Source organism: Lepidochelys kempii, chromosome 10 (assembly GCF_965140285.1).
Source record: "Lepidochelys kempii isolate rLepKem1 chromosome 10, rLepKem1.hap1, whole genome shotgun sequence".
Classification (NCBI taxonomy): domain Eukaryota; kingdom Metazoa; phylum Chordata; order Testudines; family Cheloniidae; genus Lepidochelys; species Lepidochelys kempii.
In genome coordinates this window covers 38693475-38721413 of record NC_136389.1, presented here as the reverse complement: position 1 = coordinate 38721413, position 27939 = coordinate 38693475, and the positions used below count along the sequence as shown (strand labels likewise).

The 27939-nt window shown below is 44.6% G+C and overlaps 1 protein-coding gene across 32 annotated transcripts in view; it reads right to left on the bottom strand.

Moving 5' to 3' along the window:
• The window catches only part of MAPK8IP3 (mitogen-activated protein kinase 8 interacting protein 3), a 155169-nt gene that overhangs the window by 59857 nt on the left and 67373 nt on the right, over window positions 1-27939 (bottom strand). For 12 of the 32 annotated variants that reach the window (XM_073362979.2, XM_073362987.2, XM_073362974.2 and 9 more), the window contains 6 exons: window positions 24794-24938; window positions 16709-16955; window positions 15160-15262; window positions 9454-9572; window positions 3101-3112; window positions 1611-1628 (listed from right to left, as the gene is read on the bottom strand). In XM_073362979.2, the coding sequence (XP_073219080.1) occupies window positions 1611-1628; window positions 3101-3112; window positions 9454-9572; window positions 15160-15262; window positions 16709-16955; window positions 24794-24938 (644 nt within the window). Of the gene's footprint in view, window positions 1-1610; window positions 1629-3100; window positions 3113-9453; window positions 9573-15159; window positions 15263-16708; window positions 16956-21100; window positions 21228-24793; window positions 24939-27939 lie in introns of those variants that run through there. The other 20 variants (XM_073362989.2, XM_073362991.2, XM_073362998.2 and 17 more) reach the window with 9 other exon arrangements.

Genomic DNA, 27939 nt, shown 5'->3' with positions numbered 1-27939 from the left:
AAGTTCTCCATTATATTACCTTGCTGTACAAAAATTCCTTCAGATATAGATATTTTTCAAGAGAAATTATTCAAGGTGTTATTTAATTCACTTATACAGGAAAATAATAAACGACTCACACTTGAAGTAAATGGATGTTAGAGAAAAAACACTTCAACACACAGATCCTCTTCCCACAATTAGATGGGATGGGTTCATGATGGCAAAAGCAAATTCCCAGCAAGGATGGAGAAGAAGCAGCATTTTAAAAAGTAAAATTTAAAAAATACTGAATAGACAGGAAATGAATCACTTTGATGTTTCAGGCTACGTGTTCTCAGGTTGCTGGGGGTGAGACACTACAAACACCTCAGAAGTGGGAGACAAACACTCCAGTCTGGGTGTTAACCTACTAAAAATGTATTTGTGTTGTGGGGGAAGAGGAATGAGCAATTCCCCCTTTCTTTCCTCCTATAGATGATCACATATGTGGTATGGAGCTATCCGTGAAGCTCAGCGATTATGGGCATGGGACTCTGGTTATAAAGTGACTAGGGATGTAAAAGGTTAACCAGTTAACCGATAAGCATCAGTCTTATTGATTTCAGTTAATGATTAAACTCCCCTGCTGCCCTGTGCCCGGGCCCAAGGAGGCAGCAAAGCCTTGTGCCCCAGCCGGCAGCAGAGTCCTGGGCGCGGTGGGGCAGAACTCCTTAATGGCTAACTGTTTAACTGATAGAATTTTAATAGGTCAAACAGTTACTATTTTTAAACCCTACTTACATCCCTAAAAGTGACATTTCCACCCCCTCCTACTGGCTTTTAGCAATAAACTAAATTAAATGGATATCTAGTAGCATTTTCAGAAATGGCATAATGATGTTCCAGAAGCAGAAGGGAGGAATGGGTAATGGGAGTTCATGTGTAGGACCTTCTTTGGATTAGTCCTTTCTGCATTTTGATTTCTTTGCTACTTATTGGGTACTGGTGCATCTCCAGTACAGAAAGGAGCTGTGATGGAGAGGATGAGCCAATCACCCCAGAACTAGAAGCTCCACACTGCCCAAGCCACAGATATCTTCCCCAAAGCTGCCTGTGTGGCACAGTGGAAACTACAGGACACCTTACCCCAGGAATGGTACAGAGGGCTATTTATGGAAATAGAGGACAGGACACAGTTTTCCCCAGAGCAGCAGAATGGTATTCCAAAACAACCTGATCTTAGTGCACAGAGTGGGGAAGCTCTGAGAAGTTAGCAGAGGGACAATCCTATCTATATGAAGAGAACTCTGGTCTGGGATTAAAAGGAGATCTTTTCATGTTCCCCTGCATACAATCGAAGTGAGGAAAAACCTAGGAAGAGAGAGAGATTTTATAGTCATCCCATACTATAGATCTTCCATATCCAGACAGACAGTCACAGTCTGAAGCATCAAAGTGGATAATCAACTACATCCAGAAACAAAAGAGAAGCCCAAATCCACAGAAACTGAGTTATTGTCTCCTGTGTCTAAGAGATGACACCACCACCACAAAAAACAAAACCAAGAGAACTCAAGAAGCATGAAGAGATGTTGGGTGGACAAAAGGAGTTAAGAAAAAACATATTTTAAAAATGGCCTTTGCCTTACCAAAGAAATCATCCCGCACTATGAGAGCCATCCCATACGAGAAGGGGAAACAGAAAGAGATGGGGACAAAGGGGAGGAAGAAAGGAAGAGAAAAAAGCAGCCATTAAGTACCAAACTGTAAACAGCAAATAGAACAGCTCATCAGTCTGTATGAGTATGTGTGCATGGTACATACTATGATGTGTGTGATACATACTCATGTACGTGTGCATGGTGTACATTGTGATGCTCAGTAGGGGCAAGTCTATAACCTGCTCACTAGAGCTTGGCCTACCAGGGATTTAAAGCCTGAGATATCAGAATATGCTTCACAGGATTTCCATTTCCATCTTAATCGTTTGCCCTGAGTTATGAGGCATCTTTGGGCCTCCCACCCCAACAACAAAGGCAACTAACCAGACAGCATGGACAGGACAAGGGAAAGACAGCAGGAGAGGGAAATTAAAATGGGGGGAAATCATAGTTTATATCCAGGGTGCCCTTCCTCTCTATACATAGGGTCAAGCCCATTTCCTTACACAGGAACATTCCACATGCCCACTCACTTCAGTGAGGTTTTTCCCAGGGAAATATCTTAGGCTTTAGTCTTTCATGGGAGAATGATAAAGAAAATCCAGACCAAAAGAAAGGAAGATGCATGCTGCTTTCCCTTTCCTTGGCAAAGCTCTCTCAGTGTTCTGCAGGCCCAACCCTGAGAGGCACTGGCTTTCTCAACTCCCAGGGAGTCGATGGGACATGAAGTCACTCAGCATGTCTGTGCTGCCTCTAAAGACATTTGTGTCTGCACATCGACTGCCTTGGATAGGCAGTAAAGGCCCAATCCAACTTGGGAACTGGATCAGGCCCTAAGTGCACTGTAAGAGAAGGAGCGAATTCTCCAAGTGTAGGGCTCCCAGGGACTTCTTCTGATGGCAGAATGTGGCCCTAAGGCAGTGAGTTTCCTTTACAAAAACAGCGTAATAGGCAGGTACAGAGACAGCATCTGCAAAATGTTTAGCCAGGAGGACAAGGCTTCAACAAAGAGCAGAAGTTCTGCCACTTTCAAGTCCATCTCAATCTTCATTCATTTAGAGTAAGGAGAAGAGCCTAAGCTAGATTTCTGTGCCCACCTGGATTGGATTTGGGGTACAGCTCCTGCCCTGACAAAGAGGAACTTTCCACCCCAGACTAGAGGGAAAGACATAGTAGGGTGTTCCCATGGTCTTATTAAGAGAATGGAGTGATTCTACAGAAAGCCACCCCCCAGCCCAAAAAAAAAAAAAAAAGCTTATCAAGACATAGCAGGCATGTGAGCATAAAGCAGAGATGTTCTATTATATCAGGACCTATCAGTCCAAGCCAACCAAATCAGAAAAAGGCAGAACAAAGGCTGCAAAGCCAACTGTGATTGGACAGCAGCAGGGGAGTATCATGTGTATACCACATCATTCAATCTAAACTCAACAAGGATAAGGAAAAACAAGGAAACTGAACAGAGGAGAGATACACACCTGAGAACTCCCCTAAGGGCCATGTCCAGCGAAGCACAGAAAGACAGGGGAGAAAAGGAAGTGAAAAAAGGATCAATCAGTGACTGAAACCAACAAAATCAAAATTTTGTTAAAAAAATTAACAATGATTCAGCCATTTCAATGTCAAAACGCATGAAATAGTAAGGACAGGACCTGCCATGACTGCAGATGGCATGACTCTACATACAGAACATAAAAAAAAAAAATCAAGGGAAGATAATCCACAATGAACCTGGAACCACATGCCTTGGTTGTCAGTTTTGCAGACAAGAATCTGATGAGGCTGTGTCTTCCTATGCTAGATGAACCTTTGTTTTCCTATGATATGTTCTATTTAAAACTGCTGGCCAAAGGCTAGTTCACACATCCCGCCCACTCCTCCTCCTCACCTAAGTGAATGATATATTTGTCTTTCCCAACCATATCTCATCGTACCAATGATGTAGTCAAAGGATGCCTTAACCTGCAAAGACAGCCATTAGTATTTAAAACAGTCTTTTTACCCCAACACTGGGACTGGCTTTGTTATTTGGCTTCAACTTCTGTGATGAAATAACATATAACTTACCACTAGTATATTAGCTGAATCTCTCTCTTCATCACAAAACCCCTTTTATGAAAAGCAAGGTCACCAAAGTAAACACTGCCAGGTCACCTAGCAGTGAAAAGAAGGACCCTCCCATAGCCCATAACCAGCATTCATTTTGCCCCTCACCCTTCACTTCCAGATTTTTATGGGCAGTGAAAACAGGAAAGGTGTTTGTGTGTGTGTGAGAGAGAGACACACATACTGTACCTACAGTAAATACAGTGAGATTATAGGAGTAAAAAATGAACATGTAGGATTAAATGAGGAAGAATGTTCATAGGGTTGTAGTTGGAAAGAGGGGAATTCAATTAACAATTATTACTAGTAAATAATTGTTTATATTCCACACCACTCTCTGAACTACATCCTTACATGAACAAATGTATATGAAGCTATAACTAAGCAATGAGAAATCTGGATTTAACCAATGAATTTAGACCATTCTCCCCAAAACTGCAAAAAAGAGTGCCAAGAGATGATAGTCCAAAGCTAGCTTTGCAAACATCCAGAAAGGCAGACTGAAATCCCTCCAACCAGGAGATAGACATGCTTCTTGAGGATTGTACAAAAATAACTTCTGTAGACATCTGTTGTTTTAAAGGCTTCACAAATGACATTTCTCAGATATTAAGAATCTCAATCCACCTGGGAAAAAATACATTTGGAAGACTTTGCACCCATTTTTGGGTCTCCATATATGAGAATCAAGGCTTGACTGGTGATTGTCTGAAATAACTCCACTGGCTTCCATTGATTTACACAGTGAGAATTCAGAATCCAGTCCAAAAATAGAAAGAATGCTTCTTAATTTCTGGATCCTGTTGAGCTCTCTCTCCACTGTTTGATCCATGTCTACATCGTGCATTTTCTCTGTGATTCTTCAGGCTGTAGTCGGGCTGAAGGAAAAATAAGTGCCCCAGAGATAACAACTTGTCAGATAAGAGCAGAAAAATGGACAGATTTACTACAATCAAGCCCTAGCTTCTTCTTGGCTAAACTGCAGCTTTATCAAAGATCTTTAGAACTTTGAGTGTGTGAGGGCAGAAGAAACAGTAAACTAAATTAGTCTTTTTGTCTGTGAGTTTGAGAAAGTATTTATAGTCAGAGCCATCTAAAACTTATGATGGATTAAATATAAAAGTATAACATCTAAAATCTTCTACCTGCCTCCTTTCCCTCACCCCATCCTAGCAATGTGTGTGTCATATCATCCAACTCAAAACTTCCCTTAGATTAGGTGACCAGAACCCAACAAAAGGCCTAAATAGAGTAACATCATTTCCAGGAAACAGACAGGCCTCACTTCATCCCATTTCCCAGGCTTGTAAGGGAATCCATAAAAGCCTCCCCACCTAGATGGCCAGCGTCATTACCACAGCTTTGAGACTGTAAGCAGTATCCATCCTCCAGCGATGAGCCACAGAGGCCTCCTGATGATTGTATGGAGTTCTGTTGTTCTAATCAGAACCAGAAAATTGTCTAGGGCAGAATCACAAAAAAACTGGTTACTGAAAAATCCTATTCTATGATCCTCAGTAAGACAGCTGGTGAGGGCATGCTTTAATATGTTTCTTGGTGTAACAACTTGGGTATGTAAGATGAAAAATCAGAAGCTTTCAGAGTGATCCTGGAGGTCTTCGAAATTCTTCCTTGGTGACAGGTTCATTCTCCTGGTTGATCTCTAGGAAGGACAAACCTTTCCATAGAAAAAGTAAAAACAATGAGGAGTCCTTGTGGCACCTTAGAGACTAACAAATTTATTTTGGCATAAGCTTTCATAGGCTAAAACCCACTTCATCAGATGCATGGAGTGGAAAATACAGTAGGCAGATATAAATACACAGCACATGAAACGATGGGAGTTGCCTTACCAAGTAGGGGGTCAGTGCTAATGAGCTAATTCAATTAAGGTGAAAGTGGCCTATTCTCAACAGTTGACAAGAAGGGGTGAATACCAAGAGAGGGAAAATAACTTTTGTAGTGCTAACGAGGCCAATGCAATCAAGGTGGCCCACTTCAAACAGTTGACAAGAAGGTGTGAGTATCAGCAGAGGGAAATTAGTTTTTGCAGTGACCCATCCACTCCCAGTCTTTATTCAGGTCTAATTTGATGGTGTCCAGTTTGCAAATTAATTCCAGTTCTGCATGGAGTGGTGCCGTGAACCTAGGGAGTGATGCCAAGACCTGAAGTGGTACTGGGACATGGATCGGCGCCATTGCCTGGAGCTAGGCCAAGATGACAAACGGCACCAGGACCGGCGCTGGGTCCAGGATCTGCTCCATGACGGCGACCAGGGGCACAATCAGGAGCACCGACGCGAGCTCAAGCAGTGCCGCGAGTATGACCGGTGCAAGTACAACCGGTGTCGGGAACGGGAATGGTGCCGAGAACGGGAACAGTGCTGAAGCTCAACCACAGGTGCCAATGGAGCCCATCGGTGGATCAAAGCCTGCTTGCCCCGAGACAGTGCCGTCCGCAGGGGCACTGGGGCCTTGGCGTGGAGCAGAGGAGACCACAATGCTGTCATGGCGACAAGGTCCCTCACCGCCGCAAAGGTGTCCAGGGTAGAAGGCAGCTGGACTTCCACCACGCTGCAGGTTGGGGAGTCCAGTGGCACCGGACTCAGTGGTTCCCCCCGTGTGGCCAGAATCGACGGTGCTGGGGCTATGGCCTTTGCTCCCGGGCGCTCCCCTCCAGGATGTGCCCCAGTGACTGGCTCCAGGGAAGCAGGTCTCTGTGCAGGAGAGCTACCCTTCTCCAGCTTCCGGTGCCACTTCTGTCCCAGGGAGTGGGAGCGGTGCCGAGCCGATGTCACTGACTGCAGTGCCGGGGAGCAGCGGTGCCGCAGGTCTCAGTCAGAGTCCAACCGCGGTGCCACCTCCACTACCGAAGAGCTCGTTGCCAGGTCCTGCCACACCGAAGGAGGCCGGAGACTAAATGCTGCCTCCATAAGGAACTGCTTCAAGTGAAAGTCCCGCTCCTTTTTAGTCCGAGGACGAAACCCTTTGCAGATCCTGCACTTTTCAGATTGATGAGCCTCCCCCAGACACTTTAGGCAAGAGTCATGGGGTTCACCCATTGGCATGGGCTTAGAGCAGGACTCGCAGGGCTTGAATCCCAGGCACTTGGGCATGGAGCCCCGAGAAGAAAAGTCAGGGTGGAGGGTAACCCTCCAACCCGACTAACATGAACTAAAACCAAAACCAAGAACTACAAACCAAGCTAACAACAACAACTATCTATAGAGCTAGGGAAATGTGGAGAACTTGCAGAGCAAGATGCCACAGTTCCAATGACCGTCACGGGTGGTAAGAAGGAACTGAGGGAGCGCCGGGTCGGCAGGGGTATATATTGAACGCCATGCAGGCACCACTCTAGGGGGCTCCATGGCCGACCCGACGGATGCTGCTAGGGAAAAGCTTTCCGACAGCCATGCACGCAGCGTGCACACACCTAATTGGAATTAATATGAGCAAGCACTCAAAGTACTACTCATGCTTCACCCTTGATCAGACATATTCTTCCATAAGAGCTGGTAAACATAATTATAATAAATGTCTGCCAAGGTACCACCTCCCATAATATACAAGCCAAGAGCCGCAGTAACAATGAGTTGTTTTCAACTGGGCTCTCCTCCAAAATTCTTCATCAGTCCTGCATCAGAATCTAAACAATAAATGCCTTAGGACTCAGGCACTGGCCAGCATTTTTGTGATCTGCTGCTGCTGCACAATGCAGCTGTTCTAAATGCTGCAAAGGTACTGCAATACATAGGCTATAAACCATCACCTATGCAGCAACACACCCTTGAGGCCTTAGAGGGTTCAGATACAAGGCTCATAGTCTGTTCTTGTCAAAGGTGATTTAAATATCTTTTTATTTTTTGCAGAGATGGTCCATTGCAATTTTGCAACAAGATCACGAACTGGCTTAACTGAATCTACATCCAAAGTACTTTGGTGAATGCTGTATTTTCAGAACTAATGATGAGATAGGCCATGAGCCTTTGTCATTTCAGCAAGCTCAAGAGACAACCAGAAAGAAAATATATTCACCCTACACACTTAATGCTTTCAAATACCTCTCTTGCTTATACTCAGAACACATAAGGCATTCTCTAAGAGCCCTCTTATGTCTCAAGTTACTGGAGAACTCCTTAAATCAAGACATTGAGATTTGAGAATGATGTACATAACTATAGGCTTTGTCTATCATATCTGCACTGTATTAACTTCTATGGGACTTAATCATGTGCTTAAGTGCTCTCATGAACTGGGGCCTAGACACCCAAAGTTCTACCCCAGGAGGCACTGGGCTCAGTCTACAACCTGGGATAGATTCCCTTCTTTGGCTGTTCCAAAGTCCTGGTCAGGAACCTCAGGTGATGTGCCCAGGCTTCAGGACATAATAAGCCCCTTCCAAGATTGCCCTAACACAGGGGTAGGCAAACTATGGCCCGCGGGCCGGATCCAGCTGCGGGATTGCCACCCCCATGGCACTGCGGGCCCCACACTGCTCCCAGAAGCAGCCAGCACCACATTCTGGGGCGGGAGGGGAACGACAGAGGACTATACGCGCCGCCCTCGCCTGCAGGCACTGCCCTCCACAGCTCCCATTGGCTGGGAATGGGGAACCTCGGCCAATGAGAGCTTTGGGGAAGGTACCCACAGGCGAGGAAAGCGTGCAGAGCCCTCTGCCCAGGCAGGGAGCATGCCCTGGCCCCATGCACGCCTCTGCCGGGCCAGAGCCCACACCCCTCCTGCACCCCAACCCCTACCCTGAGCTCCCTTCTGAACCCCTCCTGTACCCCAACCCCCTGCCCTGAGCCTCCTGCTGCACCCCACACCCCTCCTACATCCCAACTCCCTGCCCTGAACCCCCCAGCTGCACCCCGCACCCTTCCTGCACCCCATCCTCCTGCCCTGAGCCCCCTGCTGTACCTCACACCCCTCCTGCACCCCAACCCCCTGCCCTGAGCCCCCTGCCACACCCCATACCACTCCTGCATCCAACCCCCTGCCCTGAGCCCCCGCCACACTGCACACCCCTCCTGCACCCCAACCCCCTGCCCTGAGCCCCCTGCCGCACCTCGCACCCCTCCTGCACCCCAACCCCCTGCCCCAGCCCTAAATTCATGGCCCTGCATGCAATTTCCTCACCCAGATGTGGCCCTTGGTCCAAAAAGTTTGCCCACCCCTGCTCTAAAAGGTGTACTGCGTCATTTTTCACACTCTCTACAGCAGAGTAAAACATACAATATAGGCTATAATATTTCTGTATAAAAAGAGAAAATTTTTTGAAGTTTTTATAAAATTAGAAAAGTGGTTACTTTCTTGCAGAACAATGGTCTGTTTTCAAATCTATATCACTCAAAAAAACCCGTCACTTCATATTCAGTTGCAAGTGTCTGTAAAGTTATCTTTGGGTGGTGAAATATAAGGAAGCACAATTGTTTTTCCAGGGAGTTTGTGCAAGAGAATCACACACACAAAAATTAACTTATGCATACAGACAAACATAGCCCTAACAAAACAAATCCCAAAGCTATTAAAATGACTTTTTGTTAGTTTTATTATGATTATTACATATTTCATTCCTAGATTGTCCCAAATTCCATCCCAAATTGTTTTTATTGACAAGGAGTCACAATTCTGAAAGGAAGAAAGAAAATTGTCTGTTTCTAAAGCTGTCACTCAGCCCTAACTACAGTGGAGTGAACACGGTTTTTATAAATATTTTTACCTAGCAGATCTGCTCCTTCATCCACATCCCCAATGACCTCTGACCCTGCTGTGGAAAGTTCATGATACAGAGAGTCTGTGTTGATGCCGAAAGCTTTGTTCACAATCCCCTGTGTTGGGCTGTTGTTGGAGGAAATAAAAAGAAGGAATCTTGTTACTTGGAAATATTTTAGCTAGAAGATTCCTCTCCTGAATTATCGAACAAAGTAGATCACTGCAATCAAAATACAGATATCTTTCTATTCATTCACCATAGGGCTGAGACCATGGACTTACTATGTAAGGGATAAATATACCTTACGCCTCATATCAAGGATAAGTATCGTTCAGGGTTCCAAATATGAAAGATATACCACCAGTGTCCCATAGATCAGCATAGCAGGCCCAGCTCAGATCAACAGATTAATGTGAAACTCCTTTAAAAATCATACTGTTTTATACTGATTATATAAAAACCAGAATGTTTCCTACTAATTGGAGCTCCTAACTCTGATGATTAGTATTCATTTGTTTTACCGTAGATCTTGGAGACCACCCATTCAATCCTATAATTCCATCAGTTCAGGTACATGGCAGGCACCCACTACCCACCTGTAGGGATTTGTTTGTTCTTTGTTAGTCTCTAAGGTGCCACAAGTACTCCTTTTCTTTTTGCGGAATCAGACTAACACGACTGCTACTCTGAAATTTGTTCTTCTAGTGAGCATGTATGCACGGCTATATATGTGTGAGTGTATGAAGGATTTATTTAGGAAAAGGTAATCAAAGAGATGAACCTTACATTTAGTATTGGAAACAGCAAGGTCTTTTTTATCCTCAGTTGGGAGCAAGTTCCAGATTCTTGGTCTGATTCCTGTGAAAGTTCTCTTTCCTGCACACATGAGCTTCCTCTTATTTGTTGACTGTTTCATGGCTCCAATGGAAAACAGGTGGTTTAGGAGGTCATGATCATTGAGGAAGAGGCAACCTTCAGGTAACCAGAGCCAATCCCATGGACTGGTTTGAATACTGGAATAAACACCTTGAACTGCATTCTACTGTACTGGGAATCAATGCAGAAAGTGGAGCAGCTGGGTGGTATGTTCACAGCATTCTGCTAAGCAGACAGACAACAATGTTCAGTACCACTGGAACTTATCTCAGGTTGTGTAGCTTCACTCCTAGGTATACTAAATTTCAGTAATCTAGCCTGGAGGTCATGAATCCATGGGGCACTGTGGTCAGCTGTGTCTGACAAGATGAGGCATACTCTGCTGGCCAGTTGTAAGTCATGCCTAACCAACCTGATTGCCTTCTATGATGAGATAACTGGCTCTGTAGATATGGGAAAAGCGGTGGACATGATATATCTTGACTTTAGCAAAGCTTTTGATACGGTCTCCCACAGTATTCTTGCCATCAAGTTAAAAAAGTATGGATTGGATGAATGGACTATAAGGTGGATAGAAAGCTGGCTAGATCATCAGGCTCAACAGGTAGTGATCAACAGCTCGATGTCTAGTTGGCAGCCAGTATCAAGCGGAAGGCCCCAGGGGTCAGTTCTGGGCCGGTTTTGTTTAACATCTTCATTAATGATCTGGATAATGGGATGGATTGCACCCTCAGCAAGTTTGCGGATGACAATAAACTGGGGGGAGAGGTAGATATGCTGGAGGGTAGGGATAGGGTCCAGAGTGACCTAGACAAATTGGAGGACTGAGCCAAAAGAAATCTGATGAGATTCAACACAGACAAGTGCAGAATTCTGCACTTAGGACAGAAGATTCCCATGCACTGCTACAGGCTGGGGACCAACTGGCTAAGTGGCAGTTCTGCAGAAAAGGACCTGGGGATTACAGTGGATGAGAAGCTGGATATTAGTCAGCAGTGTGCCCTTGTTGTCAAGAAGGCTAACTGCATATTGGGCTGCATTAGTAGGAGCATTGCCTGCAGATAGTGATTATTCCCCTATATTCGGCACTGGTGAGGTCACATCTGGAGTAATGCATCCAGTTTTGGGCCCCCCACTACAGAAAGGATGTGGACAAATTGGAGAGAGTCCAGTGGAGGACAATGAAAATGATTAGGGGGCTGGGACACATGATTACAAGCAGAGGTTGAGGGAACTGGGGTTCTTTAGTCTGCAGAAGAGAAGAGTGAGGGGGGATTTGATAGCAGCCTTCAACTACCTGAAGGTGGGTGTGACGGGGCACAGTGGCCCTGCACTGGTATCGCAGGGGTTAACCCTTCCTTCCTGGCAGAGGAAGCCCCGCCCTGGAAGCCCTGCTGGGCATGCTCCAACTGGAGAATAGGTATAAAAGCCTGCAAAGGTGCTCAGTCTGGGCTGACCACTGGAGGAGAAGGAGTTTCTGAGGAGGGACAGCCAAAGCTCCTGGATCCAGGGACCAACCAAGCCGGGAGACACCTAACATCCCAGACGGAGGTCTTGGCAGGAGGGGACGGACCAGAGGATCCCCCTCCCCAGAGTGGAGAAGACGACATTGCGGGTAGGAAGTGACCCAGGGACATTTTAGAGATGGGCAGCGTTAAAGCTGCACTGACACTCGGCGTGTTGCGGGCGGATCCCCGCCGAGCTAAGCGCAAGGGGAAACCCTGCCAATAGGAGAGCCTGGGGTCAGGACCCGGTGGAGAGGGTGGGCCCAGGTCCCCCTAACCCCCACACACACTACCATTGGGATACACTTCCCTGCCTGAGAGGGAATTATATGGACTCTGGCCGTTGGGCCACACTGCCCTGACGTGTGGGGCAAGTTATCTAGACTCTGGCCACTAGGCCACACCACCCCGCTTGCCTGGGGGATTGTATAGACTCCGGCTGCTATGCCGCACCGCTCCAACGCAGGGAGCGATTTATGTGGACCCTGGCCGTCAGGCCACACCACCCGATACTCAAAGTGACACATGGACTCAAGCCGTTAGGTCCCACTACCCTGACTAAGGGACGAGTACAGGGAAACCGGCCATTGGGCCACATTGGAACGCCCTTACAGTATGGGTGTGGCAACGTAAGAGTGGCGAGGCCTCTCCACCCCATCCTGCCACAAAGGGGCGCTGCGGTGCCGGACCTGTCACAGCGGGTTCCAAAGAGGATGGAGCTCGGCTGTTCTCAGTGGTGGCAGATGACTGAACAAGGTCTCAAGTTCCAGTGGCGGAGGTCTAGGTTGGATATTAGGAAAAACTATTTCACTAGGAGGGTGGTGAAGCACTGGAATGGGTTACTCTAAGGTGGTGGAATCTCCATCCTTAGAGGTTTTTAAGGCTTGAGAAACCCCTGGCTGGGATGATCTAGTTGGTGTTGGCCCTGCTTTAAGCAGGGGGTTGGACTAGATGACCTCCTGAGGTCTCTTCCAACCCTAATCTTCTATCATTCTATGACATGGATTTTTTTTTTTTTACTGCCATGGCTATACGAGCAGCCTTCAACTATCTGATACCACTGAAGAATTGGAGATAAATACCAGTGCTGCAGCCCAACATATTCCAAGACAGACACCCTCACTAGTGGGCAGCAAAAACAGCAAGAGGACCACTTCTGGATTGACCAATTTAATAACTGAAACTTTAGAAAGCATTATGCATGATAAAGCAGCAAGTCCAAGGCTCAGTAACCCCATTGTACTTTGTGTTTCCAGCTGGCCGCCCGCAATCTGTCGTCTTGGTGCACAGATTTCCTTGATTAAAGGGCTCTCTCCTTGTAGCTGCATCCCTGGGATTCTTCTCTATTCATGAGATGAAGAATAATCAGTCTGAACATCAGCCACTCTCATGGCATACAACACACACAACTGGCTCTGCTACAGTGGTTCCTCCTGCTGTTGTTCTCAGAATATTACACATGTCTCTCACACATTCTGGCCATGCCATCCTAAGAGGAAACTTCACTCCTCGTTCCTGCATCATCAAAATTCTTCATGTCTCCTCCCCTGTACGGTGCTTGTCCAAATAAAGACCACTCACCATATGCATATAAAACACTTGCCCTTTATTGCCTCTCTTTGCCATACATACATCTAGGCTATTATATGTCTGGCAGCACTGATGCACCAAATGAATGGCCTTCAGGCAACCCCCCACTTAAGGGGAAGCTGGTGTTCTAATCAAGCATAAACCATAGCAACAGAGGACTTCACCAAAAAGGTCACTCATTGTCGGGTGCCAACCTATATATGGCAAACCTATACGTGGGGGGAGGGATAGCTCAGTGGTTTGAGCATTGGCCTGCTAAACCCAGGGTTGAGAGTTCAATCCTTGAGGGGGCCATTTAGGGATCTGGGGGAAAAAAATTGGGGATTGGTCCTGCTTTGAGCAGGGGGTTGAACTAGATGACCTCCTGAGGTCCCTTCCAACCCTCATATTCTATGAAACCTGAGAAGGATCTGGATTTTGAAATGTAATTCAGGACTGACTGTTTACTAGACAATTGGCTTCTTCTCTTTTCATAGATTCATAGATACTAAGGTCAGAAGGGACCATTATGATCATCTAGTCTGACCTCCTGCACAACGCAGGCCACAGAATTTCACCCACCTGCGAAAAACCTCTCACCTATGTCTGAGCTACTGAAGTCCTCAAATCATGGTTTAAAGACTTCAAGGGGCAGAGAATCCTCCAGCAAGTGACCCGTGCCCCATGCTACAGAGGAAGGCAAAAAACCTCCAGGGCCTCTTCCAATCTGCCCTGGAGGAAAATTCCTTCCCGACCCCAAATATGGCGATCAGCTAAACCCTGAGCATATGGGCAAGATTCACCAGCCAGATACTACAGAAAATTCTTTCCTGTGTAACTCAGATCCCACCCCATCTAACATCCCATCACAGGCCATTAGGCCTATTTACCATGAATATTTAATTACCAAAATCATGTTATCCCATCATACCATCTCCTCCATAAACTCATCCAGTTTAATCTTAAAGTCAGACAGATCTTTTGCCCCCACTGCTTCCCTTGGAAGGCTATTCCAAAACTTCACTCCTCTGATGGTTAGAAACCTTTGTCTAATTTCAAGTCTAAACTTCCCAATGACCAGTTTATATCCATTTGTTCTTGTGTCCACATTGGTACTGAGCTTAAATAATTCCTCTCCCTCTTCGGTATTTATCCCTCTGATATATTTATAGAGAGCAATCATATCTCCCCTCAACCTTCTTTTAGTTAGGCTAAACAAGCCAAGCTCCTTGAGTCTCCTTTCATAAGACAAGTTTTCCATTCCTTGGATCATCCTAGTAGCCCTTCTCTGTACCTGTTCCAGTTTGAATTCATCCTTCTTAAACATGGGAGACCAGAACTGCACACAGTATACAAGGTGAGGTCTCACCACTTCAGCCCATAAACCCCATACCTCGTTAGTCTGTCTTCTCTCTTTTATCATGCCACCTTCCCTTCTCTCATTGGAGCATGGCAAACTGTACTGTCTGAAACCAGTCCAACTGTGGATCATCTGGAGGAGATTTCTCACACAGACTTTGAGCTTGTGTTCTTGCCATGGTAACAGGGAGTTTTGTGCCTGAGGGATCCTTCATTATGCACTAGGCAGAGGAAGTAAGGATCCAATGATTGCTCATACACCAGTGTCTCCACCGCATTAACATGTATCATAGTTCTATGCAGCATTAATTACACAAACTCTTTAACCCAGAGTCTCTCTTCAGTCCTCAAAGTTACATGAAGGAGAGTAAATAGCATACTTACAAAAGATAAAAGCAAGTACCTGTTTCCAGTGTGCTCCAGTCGGGGGTCCTGGCACATGTCCAGCTCTGGCGTAGAGTCTATGATATCCTGAACATCAGACCACTCATCACTGCTACCCATTCCTACAAAAGATAATACACAGATAAGAGACAAATCCAGCAGAATAGAAGGCCAACAGTTGTTCCACTCTAGGGACTGTATTCTCTGACTGGTCTTAAGCTGTTTGGGTATCAAAAAGGATAATGGGGAGCACTCTCAAGATTGCTATGGTACCATGTGCAAAGTGTTAAAGTTAGAGTGTAGATGGATTTCTAGTGAGTCACAAACTACAGCTGGGAAGGTGTGTTCCAAAATTCCTGGGGAAAGATAGAAGTGGGATCTACCATCATGAGCAGGTGTGAGAAATAGGGGATTCTTGGAAGCATGCCAGTGGCAATACCATCAGCCAGTGGGGTAACTGGGCTGGGGTAAAGAAGTACTTCTGGATATTAAACTTTAAAAATAACTCCAGAATTCTAAAGGTAAAACTGTTTTAAATGAGGTCATCTTTTTCGGGCACAGTTACGGTCACTTAAGAAAGATTCAACACCAAATAATGTCCTTTTAATCTCTCAGTAAAAACCTCCCTCTCATTTTGCAACATTGTAAAAGATATAAAAACATACAATAATTTATTCTATAACAAAAATTAGAGTTATAAATCATGACTGAATCACTTTAAATAGGAACAACTTGAATATACAAATTCTCATGCATACATCTGATTTAACTGTTAATTATATGAAATTGTGAAGTGGAAGTAGCAATGTACCAAATACATGCAACCTAATCTGTTTCTAATATGATGCATGTTCTGAAGTCATTATTTGATGAACGAAGAAAGATGAAGCTCCCACCAACCCATACAGGCCAGTGATGGAGAGTGGAGAGAACCGAGACTTCTATGTCTGTCTCCCAGTGCGGAGAATTATACTATGCTGGCTTAAATTACATCACTAAAAAGATACCGACTTATTGGTTAGGCACCCAGTATGTAAGTATTTCTTGAGGAACTACATTGCCTTCTGCCAGCCAGGGGACTGTGATCCTGGTAGCAAGCAGCCTGCTAATATAATTACAAAATGGGATTTCAACACTGGCATCCTCAGTCAAAGTCTACAGCGCAAGATTTTTCTACTGTTTTGTGGTTTCACTTTGTCAGGAACTCATTTGGGAGCTTTACAGAAGAAATTTCCTCTAAGTCAGTTGCAATACACTTGGAAATTGGATCCATGTCAATGAATCTTTTATTTTTCCTCCACAAAACATGCCACTGTCCAAAAAGCAAGCATAGTCCTACCATCAAGCATAAATGAGCATATCACCCTCCTTTAGTCCCCTACTTCCAACTGTACCCTTAATAAACAGAGAGCATTGTCTTTCAGTTGAACTAAGCTAGTTATTCCTTCAGTCCCCCCAGACCTCTTCCAGTATTTAATAAAAGACATACATGGGCATTGTAAAATCAAAGTAGACATGCAACAAGTTGGCTAGCAAAGAATATATACAGATGAAAACACCTGCCATACCTATGCTGACATTCCTCATCTCCTGGGTGACCTGCACTTCCATGTTCCTGCTGTTCCGCTTTTCCCGTGCCCTCTTATTGTTTTTGGCTGTGGCACTGTAGTCACTGATGGGTTGCAGACTCTCGTTTAAGGGTGTGACAGCAGCAGAGGGCACAGATGAGGTTGGTGTGTTGGACTTTGTCCCAGTGGTGCTTGGAGTGGCAGCTGCAGAAGACTGCCCAGATTCAGACATTTCATCATTTGGGCACTATGGCAATACAAAGAAGGAGAAAACAGAAAGGAAAAAGCACGTCTATATGTTTCAGATAATTTCTTATTCACTGGATTGATGGATGCCTTTATAGCAAATTATGGGAAATGAGTACCACAAACTCAACACCCAGAGCTCATTGTGCCTGCTTGGCACTGCAAATGAATAGCAAGTTCCTGTGCAGAACTCAGCAAGCAAATCCTACCTGGTCTAAATACTGATCCCCCTCTTCCTTTATTACCAACACAGATGGCATTTCAGGTCTTCAGAAGTTATGTGAGATATGAGATCTACTCATAAAGGATTGGTTTCAGAGTAACAGCTGTGTTAGTCTGTATTCGCAAAAAGAAAAGGAGGACTTGTGGCACCTTAGAGACTAACCAATTTATTAGAGCATAAGCTTTCGTGAGCCACAGCTCACTTCCTCAGATGCATATCGTGGAAACTGCAGCAGGCTTTATATATACACAGAGAATATGAAACAATACCTATTCCCACCCCACTGTCCTGCTGGTAATAGCTTATCTAAAGTGATTTCCAGCACAAATCCAGGTTTTCTCACCCTCCACCCCCCCACACAAATTCACTCTCCTGCTGGTGATAGCCCATCCAAAGTGACAACTCTTTACACAATGTGCATGACAATCAAGCTGGGCTATTTCCTGCATAAATCCAGGTTCTCACATCCCCCGCACCCCCATACACACACAAACTCACTCTCCTGCTGGTAATAGCTCATCCAAACTGACCACTCTTCAAGTTAAAATCCAAGTTAAACCAGAACATCTGGGGGGGGGGGGTAGGAAAAAACAAGAGGAAACAGGCTACCTTGCATAATGACTTAGCCACTCCAAGTCTCTATTTAAGCCTAAATTAATAGTATCCAATTTGCAAATGAATTCCAATTCAGCAGTTTCTCGCTGGAGTCTGGATTTGAAGTTTTTTTGTTTTAAGATAGCGACCTTCATGTCTGTGATCGCGTGACCAGAGAGATTGAAGTGTTCTCCGACTGGTTTATGAATGTTATAATTCTTGACATCTGATTTGTGTCCATTTATTCTTTTACGTAGAGACTGTCCAGTTTGACCAATGTACATGGCAGAGGGGCATTGCTGGCACATGATGGCATATATCGATATATGCCATCATGTGCCAGCAATGCCCCTCTGCCACTTCAATCTCTCTGGTCACGCGATCACAGACATGAAGGTCGCTATCTTAAAACAAAAAAACTTCAAATCCAGACTCCAGCGAGAAACTGCTGAATTGGAATTCATTTGCAAATTGGATACTATTAATTTAGGCTTAAATAGAGACTTGGAGTGGCTAAGTCATTATGCAAGGTAGCCTGTTTCCTCTTGTTTTTTCCTACCCCCCCCCCCCAGATGTTCTGGTTTAACTTGGATTTTAACTTGAAGAGTGGTCAGTTTGGATGAGCTATTACCAGCAGGAGAGTGAGTTTGTGTGTGTATGGGGGTGGGGGGGATGTGAGAACCTGGATTTATGCAGGAAATAGCCCAGCTTGATTGTCATGCACATTGTGTAAAGAGTTGTCACTTTGGATGGGCTATCACCAGCAGGAGAGTGAATTTGTGTGGGGGGGTGGAGGGTGAGAAAACCTGGATTTGTGCTGGAAATCACTTTAGATAAGCTATTACCAGCAGGACAGTGGGGTGGGAATAGGTATTGTTTCATATTCTCTGTGTATATATAAAGCCTGCTGCAGTTTCCACGATATGCATCTGAGGAAGTGAGCTGTGGCTCACGAAAGCTTATGCTCTAATAAATTGGTTAGTCTCTAAGGTGCCACAAGTCCTCCTTTTCTTTTTTCATAAAGGATTGTGACCTGATTTTCAAAGGTGAAAAAAAGCTGCAGCTCCCTTTGACTTCACAGGGATTTATGGGTGCTCAGCACTTCTGAAAATCAGGCCAATGTCTTCCAAGATACCCAGTGCAAGAAGGAAAGCACAATCATTTCTGGAAAGTGATACAGCCTTCTATGAAGCAGCCTCATAGATGCTCTGGATCCATCATTACAGTAGGTCATTGGCACAGAACTTGTTTAATAGATTTCTAATGCTACGACTTCATTTGAAGGGACAGGTATGTATTTTTGATACTAGGCAGCTGAAGTAAAGTGGTAATCAAGCTGAAATGGTCTTATTTCACTAGTAGGGGAGAGCTACATGCCTGTATCAGCTCACGTAGAATGGACCCAGGATGACAACACATGTGGTTCTCCCCAACTGGATGAAAGACAGGACCAAGAGTTCAGAAATCAAAAGATGTCATAAATAAACCCTTGAGATGTATTTCCAACCTGAAATGTGCACAACCAAGTCCCTGTTCAACATAAATTATGGTCCCATTCCTCATCCTACCACATTCTAAAAAATATAGGAAGCTTTCAAGAATACTACAGCATTTGATGCTGCACTCCCTGCTTGCCAATTAAGGAAGCACTGTTTCAGACTCGGCAAGTTCACCTTCTCACCGGTGACCAGTTGGCCTCAGACCCAAATGAGATCTCCCTGGTCTTCTTGGCAGGGTTTCTAACCACACTGACAGACACACACACACCTCCCACCCCAAGGCCACTTAAAGCATTGCCTGAACTTCTAGAGCAACATACTACAATGTTTTCCAGTTGGGTAGAAAAGCCATTTGATATACACCCGCGCCTCCCGTTTCCTTACGATAGTTATTGCCATCCTTATTTGCATCTTATCTTCTGTGCAGTTACTAGGAAGCTTACTCTGAAACCTGCTTCTACTTAGTTTGTTAATTACTCTTTAAAACTAGCTACTACCTTAGGCCTCACAGTCTTGGAACTGTGATGTCTGCACCTCAGTTGTTTGGAAGTCTGTTCTACAGTCCTCCTTCCTTACGATTTTATGATGCAACAAAACAGTTACAAGTGGGATGGGAATGAAGATAATGGAAAAAATGGCAATGTAACCCTTGGCAGCCATGCATTCTTTATTTAAAAAAAAAAAGAAAAAGTACCTGTTATTGACATACTACTTTAATTAGAAACACATTGAAGTTTCCCTGTCCATGCTCATTCCTGCAGTATACTGAAGTAAGGAAACCAAGTGTCCCGTGCCACACCCATTTCCTGATTATTTATGGTGCAGACACTGAAATTGAATTTGTTTGTTTTTTTACAATGTTGCTATCAAATTTTATCCACTTTTTTTGCTTGACTTTTTTGGATTGTGAGCCCAAATAGCACACCCACTTCTTCTGTATGGATGTTCAGATCATCATCTTGGTGCATTAAATGGTCATTTGTGAATCTACTTGCTGATTTGGGCACCAAATTTGAAATACAGACATTTTACTTAGGCTGCTATATTTGAATATTAGACTGCTCACAACTTTTTAAAATTCCTATTCTGGGTGCTTCCATTCTAATGTGCAAGGGCAAAGTATCAAATCAGAGGGTTTTGTGGACAACTCCAATGCATTGGGACTTACGTTACTTTGACAAACACCTGCCAGTGCACTCCCAAGGCCTGGAAGCAAAGGGGCTAAAAATGCACTGTTATTCAGTGTAAAATGTAAATAAAACCCTCCCCCAGAAACTGAGCCTGAGACATTTGGCAGAGTTCTGGGATGTTGCTGCATGCACTGTGCCTATCATCCTTCTCAATACCACAGCCTAGAAGGAGCTCATAGTTTTGAAATGGATACGTGGCCCAGTCTGCAATTCAGTCCTTATTCAAAGAAACCATATTCAGAAACACTAAACCACCAATGCCATGGGTGCTACTCCTATTCCACATCTGTCTCAAAAGCATGCCCCATGCATTGCTGCTTCCCTTCAATCAAAACATACTCATGGGATAACCACCATGGTCTACCACACACCGCTGGTTATGCATCTTAATTTTCCACTTACTTATGGAATATTCTCCACAGCCAACCAGTCTGCTTTGGGAACATCCACTTCAAAACCCTTAGATAAAGCCAAGATATTCCTTTTAACCTTCCAGGAACTCTACTAGACACTGCTGAGATATTCCTTCTTCCCCTCTCTACCACCAAATCTCCCTCACTGACTAGCTATCATACAGTCCAGGGGGCGATCTCCATAATCCTTCACATACAAAAGGATACTCTCCATAGCCGCCACTTACCTAGAGTCAGACCTGTGAGCCTCCTAAACTTCAGATGTGTAGCCATGACCTCCAAAATGCATTGCAAAAGCCCAAAATTCATAGGAGTAATATGTCACCATGAGTAGCCACAATTCTATGGTTTTAACACTGAAAATACAGTACATAAAAACAAACCCAAAAAGCATTAAGGACTAAATCTCCAAAATATAAAATGTTAAATGTAAAAAAACAAAAGCAAAACAAAACCTAATCTAGTTATAAAAAGTAAGATGCAAAAACCAATAAATAAATACAAAATAATAATAATAATGAAAATGTAAAAATATTTAATAATCAGACTCTTGAAGATGAAAAATCAGCTCAGAGAGTTAGAAGAAAAAAGACCAGGCAGGTAAGCTATCAGTGTGCACCTGATAGCAGGGGAACATCAGCTATGTTCCCAACACAGAAAGAACTTAGAGCACCACAAAAGAAAAGCATAGTAAAGTCACCATAAAATATTTGTAGCACTGCAATGCATTTCAACAGCCAAGCAAGAGCATTTATTAAATAATACTTCAAGCAGAAAGTACTGCCTAACGGAGAGCCATTAAGAGGTTTGCATACCTCCATCCCAATCAGTGAACCCATTACCCACTTAGTATCCTCCACTACCCAACACTTACTCATGCTATATCTTCCACAAGCTATGAATTATTCTGCTTTAGGATATCTACCTTAACAACATATGCATCCAGGATTTTCCATAACCCACCCCCAAGAGTCTACCTTCCTTAAACCCAGTATCCCATAATTGGGCTTTTCTTAACAAGCACGGAACATTTATCACTGTTACCTGATGGATATGCTCATAGCTGAACACCGTCAGCAAGGCACAATATTTTCTTTCCATTATAAATTGATTTCTTTGCCTGATACAAGCATAAACAAATTCCAAAAAGATACAGTTAGTAACCTCCACTGCCTGAACTCAGAATTCAAGGTTTCTATAGTTTTATTTAACTTTCTGCTGAATTTCCTGAAATGCAGAGAGTGAGTTATTGATAAATTGCAGACAGCTATGGGTAAGAAGCTTTTAGTCTCTGTGCTACAGAGCAGCAGCCTCATCAAGTCTATTAAAATGGATGCAACTCCATCTTTCTCCCTACTCTCCCCTGCAAAAGATACACAGAACTGATTAAATGAAAGTGTTAGGGAATGCACTGCCATGGGGATAAAGAGTGCATGCAAGTATTGGTTGGACTGTGTCTCCTAGCAGAGGTGCAGCACAGGCAGACTGCAAATCAGTTTATAGAAAAATCCTTGATCACACCAGTGCACTGTGGGACTCTTATCTCAGTTCCCAGCACAGTTCTCCAGAACAGGGGCTTTTTGGAAATTTGCAAACTATCATGAGATCTGAACGGTATTCTGGGCATTTTGGCCAAGGTTCCAGGGTCAGTGTTCCATCACACTTTTATACCATTATGCCAGCCAATCCCGAGTTTCTGGTTCGAAGGAACAGCAGTGGTTGGGTTCCAAGAATTGTTTCAGTCCTGCCCAAGGACCTGTGCATGTGCCCTGAGATACCATGTCCTCACACTGCTAGGCCAGTAGCCCAGGGAGCTAAGGGGAAATCAGTGGTGGTGGAGTGCCACTGAATGTGAACTAAGATCCATCTTTCATTTGGTGGCAGTATGGCCTCGTTAGGATAGCTGGAAAATCAAAGCAATTTCATTCCAATGTTCCTTCTTCGGTCTTTCCCTCAAGTGTTTGGAAATTGCTGATGAAGCACCTCCCAATGAGGATGCCATGGACAGGCCAGGGTAACATACGAGGCTGAAATATAATATTTTCTTTCTCTCTTTGCCCCATCACCCCGCCACAACATTTTTAGTGTTATTTACAGCATTAGTGGTTTATAACTTTTATTTTACAGGAGCTTCCGTTTTGCCCAGTTTAATATTAATAAATGGATGTGTTTATAAAGGCATTTTATTCAAACAGATTTTTTAAAATAATGCATTCAGAGAAGCTGGTGTACTTTAGCTGACATTTTTCCAGCAGAGACCAGCTATTGTCACACCTACTGGAATTGGGGGGAAATGACCAGCATGCTCCAGGCACAGCTTCACAAATACCTCAAATGCTATCAGGCCTGCTGGAAAGGATTCGAGGAAAGCAGTGTGTCAGCAGTGTGCCCTTGTTGCCAAGAAGGCCAATGGCATTTTGGGATGTATAAGTAGGGGCATAGCGAGCAGATCGAGGGACGTGATCGTTCCCCTCTATTCGACACTGGTGAGGCCTCATCTGGAGTACTGTGTCCAGTTTTGGGCCCCACACTTCAAGAAGGATGTGGATAAATTGGAGAGAGTCCAGTGAAGGGCAACAAAAATGATTAGGGGACTGGAACACATGAGTTATGAGGAGAGGCTGAGGGAGCTGGGATTGTTTAGCCTGCAGAAGAGAAGAATGAGGGGGGATTTGATAGCTGCTTTCAACTACCTGAAAGGGGGTTCCAAAGAGGATGGCTCTAGACTGTTCTCAATGGTAGCAGATGACAGAACGAGGAGTAATGGTTTCAAGTTGCAGTGGGGGAGGTTTAGATTGGATATTAGGAAAAACTTTTTCACTAAGAGGGTGGTGAAACACTGGAATGCGTTACCTAGGGAGGTGGTAGAATCTCCTTCCTTAGAGGTTTTTAAGGTCAGGCTTGACAAAGCCCTGGCTGGGATGATTTAACTGGGAATTGGTCCTGCTTCGAGCAGGGGGTTGGACTAGATGACCTTCTGGGGTCCCTTCCAACCCTGATATTCTATGATTCTATGAAAGAGAATCTTGTGGAACCCTAGGCAAAAGGGCATTAGCTTGGGGAAGATGTTGGTGGTGATGCTAGGGATACAGTTGCTGGGACTCGTTGCACAAATCAGTTATTGAAAGGAGAAGCACAGCATTGTAGGATGGCGGTGGGAGGGCCAGCAGCACTAGTATAGCTGCAGTGCTGTGATTTCTTGTCCACGCAAGCAGATCACCAGTGTAGACTGTGAAGGTGACATAAAGGCTTGCTCCACAGTGGCACAATGCAATCCACTGTATCAATCACTCTATAGCAGCTGAACAATTTGTATAATGACACAAAGCGTTTTCGATACACTGTAGGCATTAGGTGTTGCTACCATCAGTGGTGGTGGCAGTACGTTTTTTGTCTAGTGTAGATGAACGGAAAGACAGGAAGATTAAAACAAAGATCAACTAGAAAGGGCAGATTATGGCACAGCAGCAGAATGCCCAGCCCCAAGTGAGACACAGTTCCCATGATGGAGCAGAAGACTGGTTCCATCATTTCCGCCACCAAATGATTCATAAACAGCATTGGATCTGGTCAAGAGGGGTGCTTAACTTCGCTCACACACGCGCACACACACACACTTCCCTCAACCAAGGTCAAACTCCATCAGCAGAAAACACTAACTAGCAGGAATTAGAACTGAAACAAAAATCAGAAAGTGGCAAAAAACATGAGTTGTGTCAAAACCAGTCCTCCACCCTATGTCAAATTTATCAGCATCTGAAGATCTATCATCCTACCCAGGGTTCTGTTATAAGAAAGGATCAGATGTACAAAAGGGAGAGGCTGCAAAGGGTTATGGACACATGGTGGTCTCTGTCTTTATGAAGATGTAGGATGCTATTGACAGTGGGAAACCCTTGTTCCGTGACAATCTATAAAACCTTGTAGCTGGAGTTGGACTGCAGCTGGCCGAGGTCACTCAAGTGCCAGTGGTCCACTGTGGGGATGATCTTGGCCCCTATCTGCCCACGTACCATTCCATCGGCAAGGGGGAAGACATTCAGAGAGTTAGGACGCTCCTTCCTGCTAAAGAAAGAGAGAGGAAACAATCTGTTAGCAAAACCACAGCATCTTTATGGTAAAAAAAGTACACATACAACACAGTGATGAATGTTTCACATGACACAAGGCCTGAATCCCATTCCCATCCCTGAATTGCTGAGTTGACTCCCAACTCCCATAGCCTGAATGAGTAAGCAGCTGATTCTGTGATTCAAAATTGGGTTGTCTATTGCTAGGCTACACAGATAACCCTTATCTCTTCATTAAAAGGCACTATCAAAGTTGGGTTGCCATACAAGAATTGTTGACCTACCAGGCCAACAATCCAATTATAAATTACCCCCTTTGGGAATGTTTCCTAGCGTCAGATTGAGCCCTCCTGTGGAGAACCCATAGGAAGGGGTGAAGGGCCGGAGACTTCATAGGCTGACTTAACTGACCCCTTCCGTGGTTGGAAAAGTTGGGGTTTATAGAGGGGGCTGAGGGCACAGCCATCCAATTTAAGTAGCATTTCCCCTTGGGAACCAGAAGGCCCACTAGGGAGATATGCCACAGAGAATATAGTCCCCTGCTTCCTCCTCCTGCCCCAATATAGTGGAGCCTTGACCCCACTGAGCTCTGAGAGGGTGGCCTTCATGGGTCCCAGGAACAGGCAACAGTAGAGGTGGTCCTCCCACTTCACCCTCGGTCTTCCTCATCTCAGATCTGAGGCTGTTCCAATTACAATCCAGCCTCTGATATTTTACTATGCATAATCAAAATGTATGATTTCAGGTATTAAAACAGGAAAGTGGCAAATACATGCAGTTTTCACCAATCAATGAAATGTATGACTTATATTCTCTATGGAAAGTTCAGGACAGGTTCCAGCATACATCATTCATTTGGACAGATGGCTGGAATGATCTTTCCCACTTGTTGGTTTGCAGAAGCTTTGCTAGCTTTATGGGCTGTATGTGTATATACATCTGCTGGCATAGACTGTGAGACTGAGCCCCAGCAGAGAAAGGCTATAGTAAGGGGTGCAAGTGGAAGAGGTTGCACCAGAACAAAGCATCCACAAGCTCTCTTTTGCCAGGGACACATGGCTGCAGATGACCAGAGCAGCCCAAAGACCAAGGAACAGAGAATGGCCAGAGGATGCACTGATTTAGCAAATGCCCTTGTCAGCCTCCAATAGAAGGACTCCTGTGGAGCTCCAGATGCAAATTAAAGCTGACCCACTTTGCAGAATGAGCCCAGGAGGGGAGGCCAGGGTTGATATTGCCATCTTCCCCCTCTTGGGATCCATGTCTTTCCCCAGAGCTAGGGCCTAGTGGGCACAGGTGTGTGTGATTTACCCTTCTACATGCGAGAATTGATTATTCTGGACCCTCAAGTGTCTTTTTAAAAACTCTACCAGCTGTGGGCAACCCATTAACAGAAGTACTTGGCTCAGGGACAGGATAAGGAGACAAACTGATCAACAAACTGATATTAAGACTTAACAGAAAAAAAACCAAACAACCATACAGGCTTGTTGGATTTAATACATTAAAGACAGGGCAGGAGTAAAGGGTCAGTCTTTTCCTATCAAATACAGACATGCTTCCTTTCTCAGGCAGGCTCCATGCTGATTTTGTAGAACACTGCTCCTGTACATGGAGAACATTTCTCCTGGGACACAGCCAAGAAACCATTATAACTACTCCACTTCTGATCTGCATGAAATGGTTGTAATGGAACCTGAGGCCCCTGAGACCTGAGCAAATGCACTAACACAGGAGCTGACGCAATAGGTTAAGGAGTGAGCAGGCAGCCTGGAGAGATTTAATTTCCTTGGGGAGAAAAAAAGAAAACATCCAGTAGCTCTGTCATAAACATACAGCTAAGGGTAGCACAAAATCCCTCCTGAGCAGCTGTACTGAATCCTTACCTGTAAGGGGTTAAGAAGCTCAAATAACCTGGTTGGTAGCTGACCAACAGGACCAATAAGTAAAGAAGATACTTTCAAATCTGAGGGGGGGCTGTTTGTGCTCTCTTTGTTTGTTCCCTCTCTGGACAGAGAGACCAGGCAGGAAAAACATCTCCTGAAAACATACCTGAAATGAGCACCTAAGTTTACAAAAATGTTAGGTAAGGGCAAGGAAATGCGTTAGATTATCTTTTGTTTTAGCTTGTGAATTTTCCCTATGTTAAGAGGAAGTTTTATTCCTGTGTTTTTGTAACTTTGAAGCTGAGCCTAGAGGGGAATTCTCTGTGTTTTAAATCTTTTTATTACTCTGTAAAGTTACCTTCCATCCTGATTTTTGCAGGTGTGATTCTTTTACTTTTTCTTTAAATAAAGTTCTTCCTTTAAGAACCTGATTGATTTTTCAGTGCCCTAGAGACAAAGGGTCTGGTCAGTACTCACATTATTCTCAAGCCTCCCCAGGAAAGGGGGTGAAGGGGCTTGGGGGAATATTTTGGGGAACAAGGGACTCCAAGTGACCCTTTTCCTGAATTTTTGTCTAAATCACTTGGTGGTGGCAGCAATACTGTCCAAGGACAAGGAAAGGTTTGTGCCTTGGGGAAGTTTTTAACTTAAGCTGGTAAAAATAAGCTTAGGGGGTCTTTCATGCAGGTCCCCACATCTGTACCCCAGAGTTTGGAGTGGGGCGGGAACCCTGACAAGCTCTATTCTCAGCATTGCTCATATGAAAGCCAGAACATGCTGTGCTGATGTGTCAGTCCATTCTACTGCCATGACAGCTTCTGACAAGGCAGGGAAACTGTGCTGGTTGGGAGTTGCTGCTCGCTGTGTCCCATCTGGGATTGGCAGAGGGCTGGAAGGGCATTTCCCAAGTAGCCTAGCAAAGAATTTTGGGATGCTGCTTTTTTCCCAAACAACCTCCATTATAATCTGGACCTGAGGTTCCCATTATTCACAAATGGACAGTTCATAACAGATGGAGGAATCCTCTGATACAGACAGCACATAAATGATATCAGATATCTGGGCCCTGAGCCCCCTCCCACACCTGGACACCTCATCCCCGGCCCTGCT